We start from the raw sequence: 16,704 nt of genomic DNA on the forward strand, positions 1-16,704 counted from the left end.
GAGGAAGACAATCAGGTTTGTGTGCAGAATTAGGGACGGCCTACCAGGGATTAAACTGTTTTCTTCCTAATTTATTAGCTTTAGAATTACCTTACTTATCCAAGAAACAGGTGGAGCACTACATTCGGTTATTTTATGCCCAAAAACATTGATTTTTAAACAAAATAGCAAAACAAAACCAAACAAAACCACAACCAAAACCAAAACACGCAATGGCGGTTTGGCAGAACCAAAACCAAAACACAACGGTAATCCAGATCCAAAACCAAAACCAAAACACGAGGGTCAGTGAGCATCTCTAGCTCAATCTGTAAATCTGAACCTGACTTTTTTTTTCCAACAAAAACAGAAAATCAAAACAAACATCACATAACATTGTTGTACATAATATAATATCGATTATAAAGCTGGTATTGTAAGGTAATATGACAACCTCTTTATTCATATTTCTTACAGAATAATAGGATACAAAGACTATAGAATACAAAATGCATATAATATAAAGAAAAGATTATAAAGAAAATAATGTGCATAAAATGCATTATAATGGATGCCCGCGGGTTTAATACATGTCATAAGATCTTGAAATGGAGGGTAAAGCATAAGGGGAGCTTAACCAACTACCCCAACATGTTTTCATATTTTAAAGAAGATTTATTTCCGGTATATACAAATCGTTAAATCATAAAACCCATTTGTGGTTTTTTTAGACTATAAGGGGGGAATTCAATTGGACGCGTTCCCTGCGCACTATTACCGTTATTAAATACAATTATTATGGTAGAGACAATGCTGGCTTTTTGCTTGCAGCTCTAGGAGCTGCGAGCAGAAAGGCAGGTTAAATTTACCGTAATAACGGTAATAGGTTTAATACTGCCGTAATTCGGGGAGAACTGAATTTTCCTCTATGACAGATTCATCAAGACATGTATAGTGAGCGCACGTAAATCAGCTCTGCGTACTCCCACATTCATCAAGGCATGGATGTCAAGCCGTGCGCTTATGAATTCGGGGGCAGGTCTGCTGTGCACTACTCCACAAGACTGTACACGATACATCCAAAGCCTATGTGGATTATAAATTCACAAAAGAAAGCACAGAAATTGATAATACAGGCATTACTGATAAAGCAAGAAACATTTTATTTTATTTTTTTTAAAAAGGGGGTTATTTATTTTTTCCCATTAAATATATTTCTTAAGATGATCTTAATGTCTACTGACGCCTAACTGTAAATTGACTACAGCCAAACATACCTTCCCTGCCCCGTTCACTCACCAAAATCGTAGGCTGTAGTACGTGTCCTTTACATTCGAAGACAGAGCGGACAGGGCTGCATTTAGTGGCGTATGTCCCAGTTCTAGTGATTTTGTGTGCGCTACGCTCAAAATCAGCAGATAAGTACCATGATGAACCAGGCCCTATGTTTCTTATATCCTGGTCCTCAAACCTGTTGACCAATACTCTTCTTCTAAGCATTCACCTTTAATTTCATTACAAAGTAACATTGTTACCTTCATTTCATTACAAATTAATTTTTCCACAATAATGTTATTATAAATTTTTTTGGTCTCCATTAGTTCATTATAAATTAATGTTGCTCCCTTAATCAATAAATAAAGCTTGCCTAATAATTCATAAGTTTATGATGCCTTCTTTTATGTTATGACTGGCAGGGTATCATCATCATCAGCTATTTATATAGCACCTCTAATTCTACAGCGCTGTACAGAGAACCCACTCACATCAGTCCCTGCCCCATTGGAGCTTACAGTCTAAATTCCATAACTTACACATACAGAGAGAGAGACTACCGTCAATTTTATAGCAGCTATAAACCAGTATGTTTTTGGAGTGTGGGAGGAAATCAGAGCACCTGGAGGAAACCCACGCAAACATGGGGATAACATACAAACTCCACACAGATAAGGCCATGGTTGGGAATCAAACTCATGACCCCAGTGCTGTCAGGCAGAAGTGCTAACCACCAAGCCACCCTACTAGCTCTAAGAGCATGCTGTCTGAGAAATCTCTCCTATCAAAACCTATTTTTCTGGCAGTTTCCCGGCGGTTTATAAAACAATACTTTATAAATCTCACGCTTTGTATTCTTATCATGGCTGTTAGTCAGGATGGCTATTTGTAATGTAGTACTTTTGAAAATGGTGATTTTCCAGCAGTTTGCTCTTTCATAAAAATAGCAGAAAACTGGTGGTTTTCAAAAACCGCATCTTGATACTTTTCCACCCTGGTATTTTACATGTATATCTATGTTACTTTTTTTTTTTTAACTATTTATTTTGAGAAATTGCAATGATATACAGATACGAATCAGCAAATCAGTAAATTGCAGAAGTAGAAAAAACAAAACAAAACAGAAAACAAAGCAAAACATGAGTAAATAACAATGTAACAGAAAATTAAGTAATGGATATGCAAGACATCAACAGAATGCCATTGAGGAAACATGTAAGTATACCATTGTTACTCAGGATATTCAAACATCAATAACATTTTATAATAGTATAGTGGGGGTGAGGGAGTGGGGGGGGGGGCCCTGGTCGTCACCCAAAAAAAATAAAAAATAGAATAAAAATAAAAAGAGAACATTCTTCCCTTTCTCTTCTTTTATTTAAAAAAAAAAGTTCAGAAGAGAGTATCACCCAGGTATTCGGGACAGGGGTAACAGCTTCAGGAGTCAGGCCCCCTATGTACATCACTTAACAGGAAGGAGTTGGTGCAGGAGCTAAGGGGTTACAAGTAAAGCCAAGGAGCCCAAATCTGGTGAGATTTATCGTCCTTATCGTGAAGGTGGTATGTAATCTGTTCCATCTGTGCAATGAACCAAATATAGGATCGTAAGGCCGTCCTAGTGGGGGGTTCAACTTGTTTCCATGGCTTAGCCACTAGGCATCACGCAGCTGCAAGGACATGGGAAGCCAATTTCGCAGACTGTCTATCATCATCAATCAGAGGGTAACAGAGAAGAAAAGACCATGGGTCTTTCCGGACGGGGCACGGAAGGAGGGAGGAGAGGAGGGCCCTAACTCGGTTCCAAAAGGAGGATATTTTAGGGCAGGACCACCAGATATGTAAGAAAGAACCCATCTGGCCACAACCCCGCCAGCATAATAGAGAACTAGAGGGGAACATTTTAGTAAGTTTGTCAGGGGTGTTGTACCATCTATAGTATACTTTATATGCGTTCTCCTTAACTAAAGTGGAAATAGAACTGGTGACAACCTGTTCCCTTATGGTTTCCCAGTAATCCTCCTCCGGGGGGGGGGGCAGGTCCCTCTCCCACTCCCTCTCATGCCTACCTCCCGGAAGTAAAAGTACATCAAGAATAAGGCAGTAGATATAGGAAATCGTGCCCTTACCTAAAGGTGAGGAGAGACATAAAGTTTCAAAGGGGGAATCAAGAGAGGGGGAAGGTGTACCCCCGAGGAGAGAGCCCACAAAGTGCCGTAACTGGAAATACTCATAGAATTTAGGATGGAGACTTGGAAATTTAGAGTGCAGATCATCCCAGGAGATAAAGGCACCATGAAATATTAGATCCCCTGCAAATCGAACACCTGCAGAGACCCAGGGACTATAGAAGGCAGAGGAGAGCCCAGGAGGAAAGGCAGGGTTACCCCAAAGAGGTAGGACAGGAAATGAGGACACCGGGATTTTGAAATGGGGCCGGCAGGTATCCCAGATCATAGCTGAAAATAATAAGGTGGGGCATCGGCATGTAAGGGGAGATCTAGCTTGTTTTGAGAGACCCCAAATACAAGAAAGAACTGGAAATTTAAGATAGGCGGATTCAATGTCGACCCACGACAATGTCGCGGGGGGGCAAAGGAGGCTACAATCTGGCTCAGATGAGCCGCCCAATAGTAAGTTTTCAAATCCGGGAAACCCCTACCACCACATCTGATGGGTCTCTTTAAGAGTGCCAGCTTAATCCTGGGAGACCGACCGTTCCAGACAAATCCAGAGAGACATTTTTGGAGAGATGAAAGATCCGAAAGGGGGACTCTAACAGGAAGGGTCTGAAAGAAATAAAGAAGCTTAGGAAGGAGGTTCATCTTGACAGAAATGATCCTGCCCAGCCACGAGATGATCAATGAGCGCCAGGAGAAAAGTTCTGACTTGATTTTAGCAAAGAGGCCCGGGTAATTCTCCCGATACAGAGAGTCGTAGGAGTCGGTAACAAAAATACCTAAGTATTTAATTTTCTTTCTTTGCCACCGAAAGTTAAAATGGGAGGTGAGTGCCAGTCCCTCCAGGGAGGGGATATTAAGGAGGAGGGCTTCTGATTTTGCAATATTAATTTTGTAACATGAAAGGTGCCCATAATGGTGTAAAATGTTGAAGAGTCCGGGAAGCGACTCCCCTGGCTGCTGGAATGTCAAGAGGACATCATCCGCAAAGAGAGAGAGCTTACTTTCTAGATCCCCCGTTTGCACACCCCGTATATCTGGACAGGCCCGGATGGAGGCAGCAAGAGGTTCTATAACAAGGGCAAAGATGAGAGGGGACAGAGGACAACCTTGGCGGGTACCGTTGGATATGGTAATAAGGTCCGAGGGAGAGCCGTTGATCATGACTCTTCCAGAGGGTCGAGAATACAAGGCTTGAATACCAGTGAGGAGGCTACCCGAGATGCAAAATGCCGACAAGGCTCGGGACATAAAGCTCCAAGAGATCCTGTCAAAAGCCTTTTCAGCGTCGAGGGAGAGAATAATAGCTGGAGCCTTCCTGGTATTAATGATATGAATCAGATCAACGACTCTCCTGGAATTGTCTCTGGCCTGACGGCCCGGTATGAAGCCAACCTGATCGTAATGTACAAGGGAGGGGAGGACCGAATTTAATCTATTAGCCAAAATTTTAGCATATAATTTAACATTTGTATTGAGTAGGGAGATAGGGCGATAACTAGCGCAGTCATGAAAATCTTTACCCTCTTTATGAATGACAGAGATCCGAGCCTCCAAAGAATCCCTGGACCAAGAACCTCCAGTCAGGATTGAGTTGAAGAGGGTGTGCAAACGAGGGACCAGAAGCCCAGCAAACCTCTTATAGTAGACAGCCGTGAAGCCATCAGGCCCCGGAGCCTTTCCATATTTCTGGGACTTTATATTCTGTTCAATCTCCTCACTAGTAATCTCATCCCCCCAGTAGAGTACTAGCCTGTGGAGAAAATTTTGGAAGCTTAGCAGAAGAAAGAAAAGACTCAATCAACTGCGAGTGTTGCTGGGAGATCAAGGGATCAGAGGGCTGGGGAAGGTTGTAAAGTTTGGTGTAGTACGATTGGAAGGCGGCACGTATCCGCTGAGGGTCATAATGTAAAACTCCATCAGAGTCCCTGATAGCCAGGAGATTTCAGGCCGCTATCTTAGCTCTGAGTTTGGTGGCCAGTAATCTATCGGCCTTATCGCCCTTTTCATAAAAGCACTGATTGAGCCACTTCAGTTTATTAGCAACCTGGTGGGATAATAAGAGATTTAATTCACCCCGCACAGAAGCAATTTCTTGGAGAACTAGGGGATCAGGGTTCAATTTGTGACGGTGCTCTAGAGCTCTCAACGAGTCCGTCAGTTGGATAGTTTTAGCCAGGCAAAGTCGCTTAGTCTGAGATGTCAGAGCAATAAGATGACCCTGTATTACCGCCTTATGAGCATCCCAAAGAGTCATAGGAGACATATCCGGGGTGTCGTTCGTCTCAAAATATTCAGAGAGAAGAGATTAAAGGTGAGTAATAGTTTCTTTATCATGTAGGAGTGACTCGTTAATTCTCCAGGTTGCTTTGGGAGGGCGGTGGACGAGGGCGGTAAGTACAGCGGAAACGGGGGCATGGTCGACCAGGTGACAGGAAAGATCTGGGAAGAGCTAAGTTTAAGAGTGAGGTCGTGGCTGAGCAGGATCATATCAATCCTGGAGTAAGTGTTATGGGGAGAAGAGAAGAATCTATGTTACTTTTACATGATACATATTTACCCACTAATAAACCTGGTGATCTGTAAATTCCCAGGCCTGAGCAGAAACCATTTACCTTACTCAATGGGCTATGTAGGACTAGATCTATGTAGGATGCCTCCCCAAAAAGCACATAAAAGGGGAGTGACGATGGCATAGCCCAGTAAGCAATAAGCATCTTTGGTCAAAGCTGATGGGCATGCTTAGGAGCACACTATTGGGCATCGAAGTTTCACTAACTGAGAATCCAGAATTAAGTCCAAGCAAGAACTATAGTTCTTAAATCAGCAATAGACCCAAATAATACTCTTCCAACACTGGATAGGTAACAAATATCCTTACACTGGCAGACGTTCTTTGCAATGTATGCTTAAGACATTAGCTATAGTTGCATGGCCCAGATTGTACAGGGTCAAAACTTCAGTCTTTGAAGAAAAACAGAGCTTCTATAATGCTATATCCAGCCATGTTTCAGTTCTTCCAAATCCACCTGAAAAACTGCAATTAACAGGAATGACATATGGATAAATATACCACTGACACCCTGAAGAACAGGTTAGTAATAACTGTAATGGTCTGGAGAGGCATCAAGAATGCGTGTTGTGTGTGTAGAAGATAAGTTGCAGTAGGAGTAAGCATTGCCTCGCTGACCTTTACAGGTATAGCATTACCCATCAGAAAGAAAGTTTTACCGCAGGTACCTAGCATTCCATATTACTATGTAACTTAGTGACCTCCACCTCAAACTGACTTTTTATTTAACATGCAAATTTGGGTAAGGATTTTTCTGCCTGTGACAGAGTCTTCACAGGAACCAAAATGTCACTGTCTGTAAACACATTACAATGAATCCATATATAGTTACCTACTTCACTGCAGTTCTATCCAGAAAATCAATACTCTGTATGAAACAAAACAGAACACTATGTGGTAGACAGGTGATGACAGATAACTATGTATGTATTATACTCAAGAAGTTGCTCATCTATCATGACTGATTCTGTCTGACCTTCCCAGTAAGAATTGTAGCATCTTTATGACCATAACGCTTCACCATATATGTATATGTATATATATATATATATATATATATATATATATATATATATATTATATGTATATATTCATATAAATAGACTTAGAGCCAACAGCTATTATTTTTATCTGTCTGACACAAATTGATTTCCAATCCCTGCTGCCCTAAGAGCTGTCAGTTATTCCTTGTCAAAAAATAGATTCTAGTCCACAAAGAAAAAACATTGGGTTGAGTCTATGAAATTGTTGACATATATAAAACATTAATAGATTAATATGAAATAATGAGCTTAAGATTTTGTCATTATCAAATTCTATTTAGCATATGGCTAATATTTAACAAAATTATTTTCATTGTATAATCTCAGGAAATGTTACAAAATGTACACTACCTCGTTGCCATGCAGCGTTCTTATAACAATTAATTACATCTGAATACCTACTACATGCTTTTTTTTTCTTAGCGCTGCCTATTTTTATAGTTGAAGTGGGCAGTATTCAACTTGCAGCCAATCACTGGGGTTAAAGTAACATGTAGTTAAACAGAATATTACAATATGAGGGCTAGTCCAGCCAGTAGCCAATCAAAGTATTAGAACATTCACAGGTTTAGACTAAGCAGTAGCATAAGCATATTTACAGCACAAAAAAATTAACACAGTCATTCAAAAAATAAACTTCTTGTTTGTGCCGTGGCGCAACCTGGGGAGAGAAAAGAGAGAGAGAGGGGGGGGGGGGCAGGGGTGGTGTGTGGAGAACACAGTGTAGATGCGGTACCAACAATATACTCCTGGTAGGTTATAGCTTGTTTTGCTGGTGTGGGTCTATAGCTCTTTGCCCTGTTTACAGCCCTAATGCAATGTATATTGTGGTGGATTGGTACCTCTGTATGGGGTGTGTCTATAGGTCTGTGGGGGTGTTTTTAGCTCTTGGTTAGTAAGAGCTAATAAAAGAGGCAGTAAATGTTGTGATTGCCTCTTATATATGTGTTAGTATGTGCTGTGATATGCTGATGCTAAATAATATGTTTGGCAGGTTTGTTATGCGAGGTGATAGAGACTATGTGTTCTGCTCCGGTGGGTTATGCTGTGAGATGCGGGTAGGGAATTACTTTTGCTTGGAAAGCTCTTACAAGAGCAGTTTGGTGGTCGCCAGCCGGTCTCTCTGTCCTGTGGTTAGGCGCTGCAGTCAGAAATGATTGTAGCATGTACCGAGCGGTAGCGTGACTGGGGCCGAGCAGGTACTGCTGGTTTACCTCAAAGCGCTTGCGCCGGACTTCCGGTGTTGGTTGAGCGCATTGTGTGTTCCACTGCGGGCTGGGTTGATTCTTGTCTCTCTGCTTCAAACTTCGATTCTGGGGAGTTATGCGAGTGGTGTTTCCAGGGGCAGAGGTGAGTGTTCAAGGAGTCTTAAGCGGGGTGTGTAGTGGTGGTCCAACGCGTTTCATCCTTAGATATTTCACCCTCCTATATATTAATGAATTTATACATACAACCTGGTATTTTTGGCATTGATGTAGATTTGACTTGACTAGGTTGATCCACCTCCCATTTGTAGAAAGTACTATGCTATGACCAATGTGTGAGAGTGATGGAATAAAAAATTCATGACATAGTAGTGAGCTAAATATTCGCACCTATTTATGCATTAAAAACATACTTGCCAACTTTGGGGTCATGATATCCGGGAGGGTGCTCCGTTATGGGGGCGTTTAGCCCTGCCCCCACCCACTTTACCAACGAAAGAGGGCAGGCTGCTGGAGGTTGCCCTGCTCTCCCGGGAGTCCGGGAGAACTCAAAAAAATTCTGGAGCCTCTCCATTTCGGGAGAGTTGGCAACTATGAATAATAACTCAAAAATAACATTAAAATTGTGACAAATAAGATTTAATTGTACCATTCGCACCATGGCATTCTAAAGTTTTAGCGCTGTGTTAAGCATTTTTGGATGTTGCACATCATATTTATCATGTGTTAATATGTTCTACATGTTAGAACACGTACAATAGATTATATAAAACATAATACTTGAAAACTACATGGAAAATATGGAAAATATGTTTGACAAGAACTTTCATAAAAATGTTATGTATTTTATCTGTGACAATAAGTTAAATGAGACCTTATAGTCATATTAAGTGACATTTTATTACATTGATTAATTGTATTTCATCTCCATCTCCTAATCATCAGGGATGTCCACAGTTTTGAGGTAGGTAGAAATAGAACAACCAGAAGCAAATCAAATCAATGGAATAGTCACAGCAGCACATCATATATCATGAAATGAGTGTGTTGATCTTGCAGGAGGTAGCTACCTGACTCATGATTGTGTAAGTGAGGACAGAGTGGCATGCGATAAGTTCAGTGTTATATGATATGAGGAGAAAAGTTGAAGCTAGTAAAAGACCACAGAGTTAGATAGTGGAAAAGCAGGGTACTTCAAAAGTGCAGAGAAGTGATGTCAGGCCCCTGTATAACTGATGCAGAAAGATTTTGGTGTGAAACGTCTTCTAAATTGACCATGCTGTACTCTGCACTGCAATACTGCATCTGAACTAATTATAGTCAAGTAGTCTCTGTCATTCATATGTGTCTTGATTTAATTGGCTGATACAGTAATGCTATGTAGATATGAATATATTGAAAGTATGTAAAATTACAGTTACATTATATTTTATAAGAGTACTACAGTGAGTTATATTTCTGCATCAATAACAGATTTTCTTTTTTACTGTTAAAGCACAGTGAGAATAGTATACTAGTTCAGTTCACACAGGTAACACAAAAGTTAACATATTATATTTGTACATGTATTATATGTCTACACTATTGTATATTTACTATGAAGGTTTGTGTAATATTTAGAGTCATTGCAGAACATGGAAATAATTTGGAGTTTTCTTTGTTACCTTTCATTGTGGCTGCAGCTAGGAGAGTGGTCACGGCTATAGAACACGGCCCGGCTGCAAACATACAACAGAGCTGCCGGAGGGAGCATACAAACAGCAGCGAGCACTACAAGTTGCAGGTCTGTGGGTGATTACTTATTATAATAGTGGAATAGGACTACATATAGCTGTGCCAATCGAAACTTTTAATGTGCTTTGATTATTTAGAGCTAGATGTTACTTATGAGTGAATACGACAAATAACTTCAGCTGTATATAATTTATAGTTATGCACTACCATATATTTAACCTCAAGGTTTCATATATATTTTCTGCATGCACTGTAATGGCATTGTTACCTGTCGAGGTGTCCGTTCAGATTTGCTCCTGCACCACTCCCAGTCTGTGAGTTCCGGCTTGCGATTTTCTTCATGAGAGAGTCTTCTGTCCTGGCCTTCATAAAACCCAGAATTATCAAAGTTTCTAATATCCTCTCTTTTAAACACTCCGATTTTCTCAGAAAGGAGACGCCCAATGGCCTTGTCTTTCCCTGGGTCAGGCTGTATCTCTGTGTGGAGAGTTCTGATCTTGCCGACATCTGTAAGCATGGAGCTGTCCTGCAGACTTATAGTGCTGAAATCGAGTACAGCTGAATTGAGGATTCTGTCACAACAATGTTCATTTGTGTTTTCACATTCATAATTAATCAAATTATGGTAGGAAATAGAATTTTCTCCAGTAGCATTGTTTTCCTGAGATATCTTATAAATCCCATAGCCTTTATTGAAGGACAAATTGAAATCCAATCCTCCTTTCTTAACTAAAAAACAAGAGAGAAAACATTACTAAAAGATGTCACAGGGCTCTGCTTACACGCTATAGAACATTCACATGTCATGTGGAAATCAAAATACTGGATGATTATATTGAAGTTTAAAATATATAAATACCCCATCTGGGGTCTTTTATGTAGACACCAACTCAATTATCTTTCCTTGACCCTACTCTCCTAAGCAAAAAAAAACCCCTTCCTGGATATCAAAATAATGTAACACTGCATTCAAAGAATTAACCTATAAGATAGAATCAAACCTTGCAGTAAGATGTTATCTATATATGATAAAGACACAGTAAGAACTAGTATGCTAGAGTTCATGCTTTATAATATTTTTCTGTCTATTTAGTTATATATTTAGTGCCCATGTTGATGAAGTGAAGGAGAAATGGTCTTTTCTGAATCAGTCTCATGCAACATGGGAAGAACATTTGCACTTTGCTTTTATGTATCACCATGATAGTGCTTCATTTCTTCCAAAGCTGCACTCTTCTAAAGTAAATGTTGCATGACACCACCCTTACATACATTGGGGTAGATTTATCAACGTTCGAGAAACGAAATGTAGGAGGTGTTGCCCATAGCAACCAATCAGATTCTAGCTATCATGTATCTAGTACAATCTATTAGAGGGTTGATAAATCTACCCCACAATCACATCAGATGACTCATCTCACAGATTGTACAGACACATAGGAAGCACCAGCATTATATGCAGTCTTTCTAAATGATGGGCAGCACTAAACAAATCAGTTGTTAAGGAAGACATTTTTGATCGACAGATCTTTATCAATGGGGTGTATGTTGGTCATTGGAACTAGCTGCAATGTTAGCCATTGGGACTGAATTATATGTTAGCTATTGAGGGTCATTATTATGCTGGTCATTGGGTTATATAATATGTTTATCATTGAGCTTGCGTAATACTAGTCATTGGAACTAAATAACAGGCTGGTTACTGGGCTATATAATATGCTAATTGGAGAAGGATGATCAATACGACTGCCTGACCCCTACATTTTGAGAATTTACAGAAGAAAGTACAAGTGTATATAACATACGGTTAGATATAGGATAGAGGTTATATTTGCAAAATATTTTGCCCATTTAACCCCAAAGGTGGACTTTTCCTTTAAGCGATCTGGCAATCTATGTGACAGATGGACAAGTCTCCTCTTTAAGTAGTGTCCCTGATGTAGAACTCTCTTTCTGTCATTAAAAACAGTGATGTTTTCCTGCTGAATCAAAAGGAAGTCATGAAACCCTTCCACACCATATGAATGCAAATTGCTTTTAATCTCTTGGCTCAAAAGCTAAAATAGTATAATTCATCACAATTTACAGCTGAACTTTTTGCTGAATTGGAAGTGAATTCAGCTATGAAATTAGAAATAGAGGGAAAACAAGTTGGAACAACATAGTGCAAATATGTATATCGTTCACAGCTTTTCACTGCTTTTGAACCATATCTACTTTAGTTTAAATGATTCATAATATATTCCTTACAAATAATCTATAGTTGTCCTCATTTACAGTACTTCTCCAAGACTTACAAACTAAGGTAATCAATTTACAATGAATGGATTTGACCTTTCTTTGGTTCTACTTAAGAGTTGAGAGACATTTGAAGGAATGATTTTTTTTTAAGCGAAAAATACAAACATCTGAAATGTTGGCAGTTACAATAATATATTTGACCAATACAATTTGGGATGTTAGATGTTATTGCAGACATTTAATTAATTTAAGTTACAGCTTTCATTTTTTAAGACATACTAACAGGAGGACATGTCACATTAACTGTAGTGTTTGGAGGACTGACAGTAGGAGGATTTAGATATTGCTACATCAATGCAGGTATTAATACATATAACTTTTATTTTATAGACTACCAGCAGGGTAAACCGGCGTTGCACGGGTCCGATTTGTAATGTGTAGCAGTTTTTATATATCAGCATATTAAGTGGTAAATAGACCAAAAATGTTATTTAGAAAATAAGATTTTTTGCTTTGTTGCATTGTCGCTATGTCGTGTTGTGGCGAAGTTTCCTTCCAGCAGTCAAACCATTGTTTACAACCAAAAATTAATGTTTTCAATATTTGTCGCTCAGTCACATTATCGCATTGTCACTATGTGGTCTAATAGGTTACTTTTTAGAAGCTAAATAACTATGTAAGAGTTGGCAGCTTTACCTAGCTGTGGAAGATATTGACCAACAAGCAAATGAACTTCATATATATATATATATATATATATATATATATATATATATATTAGTGTACATAGTGGTTTTAATTTGTCTGGTCTTATGTTTTGCTATAGTGGGATTGTATGTAATTAAAAATTGTATCAAATGTAAAAATAAGCCAAATTATTTTGGACTTGGTTTTTGGGGTTCTCTGTACTCAATGTCACAGACTTGAACCAGGAGTCGGTGTAGTTGGGATGTAAAACGGCAATGTGATTAAATGTAAAACCTTTAAATACATGGAAAAAAATCACAGAAAATATGCCATTTGAAAAACAAAACAAAAAACAATCCTTGATGAATAATGTCCCAAAAGCCAAAGTTCTTCTTTTCAGTGTTTATACATAAACATCTTAATTTAATGCCTTATACTACAAAATGTACTGCACTATATTTATCCTACTAACATATCATACTACTACTAAAATAATTATATATTAATTGAAGAGTGCATATAGACTTCTGTTCCCCACAGGTACTTTTAGTTATTGTTCAGCTTTCAACTTAACTTTCCATTCTAATAATCTGTACATTTTCTATCTATCTATCTATCTATCTATCTATCTATCTATCTATCTATCTATCTATCTATATATATATATATATATATATATATATATATATATCTGTATATATATATATATATATATATATATATGTGTGTGTATATATATATATATATATATATATATATATATATACACACACACGCATACATACACATGCATGTTTCATAGTAAGTGGCAGCATAGCGATACTCTTTTTGCAGCAGAGTGATACTCAGCTTTGGGCAGTACTAGCTCTGACCACTTCAGCTAACCCCCTGGGGTCAATCTTCACTTGTGCGCTGGAACTGGAAGCCCGAACTTTGACTTCCAGTTCCAGAGTCATAAGAAAACAAGTAATGTAAGAATATAAATGTAAAAATAGAAATACAACAGCAGTACTTGTTAATCAGGCATCCCCATGCTTTCAATGGGACGCTTCACTGGAGGCCCTCAGCGAACTGGCAATAGTCTTCACCGTCTTGGAGGCTTTGTTAAATTGGGAAAAGCCTTAAATTTGGTGAAAACTAGGACTTTTCTCCCTATAATAAACCTCTAAAAAAGTAAGAGTATCCCCTAAATTGCAATTGACCCCAATATAACCCGTGTTCAGGCAAACATTATGAGTGTTACCTTGCAGCAGGTACATAGTGGTTAGCACTGCTGCCTCACAGCATTGGGGTCATGGGTCCAACTCTGACCAGGGCCATATCTGCGTGGAGTTCACATGTTCTCCCTGTTCCCCAAGGTGCTCCCGTTTCCACCCACACCCCAAACACATACTGGTAGGTTAATTGGATTCTGACCAAATTAATTCTTGTGTATGTGTGGTGTAAGCTCCACTGGGGCAGGGACTGATGTGAATGATTTAACATTCTCCCCGCTTCGAGGATAGTGGCAAGTGGAGAATTTGGCTGGGGCGGTCAAACCGTAAACCAGGTGTCCTAAGGCGAGCTCAGGGAGGACAGAAACCTCCCGTGGAGCAAAAAACCTTTAAAAATATAAATAAATCTTTATTAGAAAACAAGGGCTACTTAAATAACTGTTAGTAAATTATTTTATTGGCTGCACTTCTTAAGAATAGTTTTCATTTTTCTATTTTGCATATAAATCTCACTGGTTAATATAAAAATTGAATTCATATTATATTGTTTTAATATCTTGTCACTGTTACCTTACTGTTGACTATTCCATTCTGATAGGGAAGTATAATTTTTTAACCATCAAATATGTTGTGGTGATTCCATTGTTACTCAAAATATTGACACCTAATTTGTTGCTAAAGATATGCCTATGCTTAAGTATGTTATTCGGTACAATCCAGTCATAATTTCTAATAAAGGGAATAATTTGAAGACCACCTTAGCCCCCAGCTTTTTAAAGTCCCTCCCTGCTAAACAGATAGGTGCAGGGGGGACAAATAAAGTGGTAAACTGGATTCTATCCAAGGATGCTACAAGTGTGGAGGCACATGTTGTATTATTTATAGATACATTAATAGAACTCATCTGATTACATCTCGATCAGGAGAAAAAGGATATACGATTTTTGGTTTTATGCATTGCAACACTTGTTTTATAATATATTTACTGGGATGTAGTTGCAATTTATACTACATCGGTAGAACCACCAGGATGCTGAAGATTAGGTTTAATGAGCATAGAATAAACATCAGAAACAGAGTGATGAACCACAGTGTTTCCAGACATGCTGAGACACACAATGGTAAAACTGAGTGTCTGACAGTAACCGGAGTGGAACATATTAAAGCAACAGTGCTAGGTGGTGATAGGTATAAGAGGCTGGGCAATCAGGAGACGTTCTGGATCTATCAGTTTGGAACTTTATCCCCTGATGGATCATTTTTAAAGTTACCTTTCAAAGTGGTTTTAAAATTTATTGGACTGGAGTCCCTTATTTTGTTTCAACTCTAGCCTTGCAGTCTTGGAAGAGCCCCACCTCAGTTTAAATCTAAACCAGGAATAAGTTGCTTTATAGGACATTTGAGGGAAGTCCTTACTTAGTCCTTACTTTCTTTCTTTTGTGTGACAATTGAGATACATAAACTGATTTGAGTTTTCTATGGGTACCACTGTTCCTTTACATACTCTCTATTCCTACTCCATTGTTGTAAATAATAATGAACACTGTTCCGTAATGGAACTTGATGCTCTACTTGCCTCTATTTTAATAATGTCTAATTACAGCAAACAAATAACAAGAGACTAGGTATATACAGCTCTTTGAGTAAGCTTGTAATTTACATGTTAGCAATGAGGTACAAACTGGCATTATATTAACTATTTTAGTAAAATTTATGATATGAGAATCATGATCATTTTATTATATTTATTTTCATATTTATTGATTAAGGTGGGAATATTGTAATGCTTAAGGTACATGAGAAATGTATGAGGGATTTAAGGTTCTTCACATCTGTTTAAGTTTTTATACAAGAGAGTTAATCTCTTGAGCATATCACATCCATTTCACTCATGAGGCTACATCTTTCATTCAAAAAGTTATATGTTTCTACAATCCCAGTTATTTGTAGGATATGTTTTATGGAGTAAGACATGCACTTGATTGGTGACTTCAGGTCACATGATGCTTGAAAACAGTCAATTGAGCTTTTACTGTGCAGCCACTAGTAAGCTACACTTATGATACAGCCTTTAAATAATATCTGCTTAGAAAGTTTTTACCCACCAGAACATTTTGTTGTGGATTTTTATTCAAGTTTAGGCTTTTGGGTTTATATATTAAATTGGTCCACATTGCGAGAGAGATATATGATTAATAATCCAGAATTCCACTAAGGTTTATTTTTAAAGTTCTAGTTAGGTCTTGTAAATATGATTAATTTCAGCAGTTTTTCGGTATCTTATTGTTTTTACAGTCTCCTGAGATTTATAGGCTATAGATTTTTATTAAACTGGTTTTTATTTAATTGCATTGGTTTGTTCGAGACCCATAATTGCAAATAATGTATTGCAGTTGAATGATCATTGAAGCATTTATTTAAGGAGACACAGACAGATCGTATTATTCCACTGAATTTGTATCATTAGCGATGAAATGTGTAAGCAAGTAAGAAAATTGTTGGAAACAACTTTTTATTTACACAAAAGAGCTCTTGGATTCAGCCAGCAAAAGATATCTGTATATTTTTAGTACATGC

At 38.3% G+C, this 16,704-nt stretch overlaps 1 protein-coding gene across 1 annotated transcript in view; it reads right to left on the bottom strand.

The window, feature by feature from the left end:
• GPR149 (G protein-coupled receptor 149) overlaps positions 1-16,704 on the bottom strand; it is a 79,677-nt gene that overhangs the window by 38,951 nt on the left and 24,022 nt on the right. The window contains exon 3 of the mRNA XM_075202023.1: positions 10,254-10,714. Within this exon, the coding sequence (XP_075058124.1) occupies positions 10,254-10,714 (461 nt within the window). The remainder of the gene's footprint in view (positions 1-10,253; positions 10,715-16,704) is intronic.

Source organism: Mixophyes fleayi, chromosome 3, assembly GCF_038048845.1.
Source record: "Mixophyes fleayi isolate aMixFle1 chromosome 3, aMixFle1.hap1, whole genome shotgun sequence".
Taxonomy (NCBI): Eukaryota; Metazoa; Chordata; class Amphibia; order Anura; family Limnodynastidae; genus Mixophyes; species Mixophyes fleayi.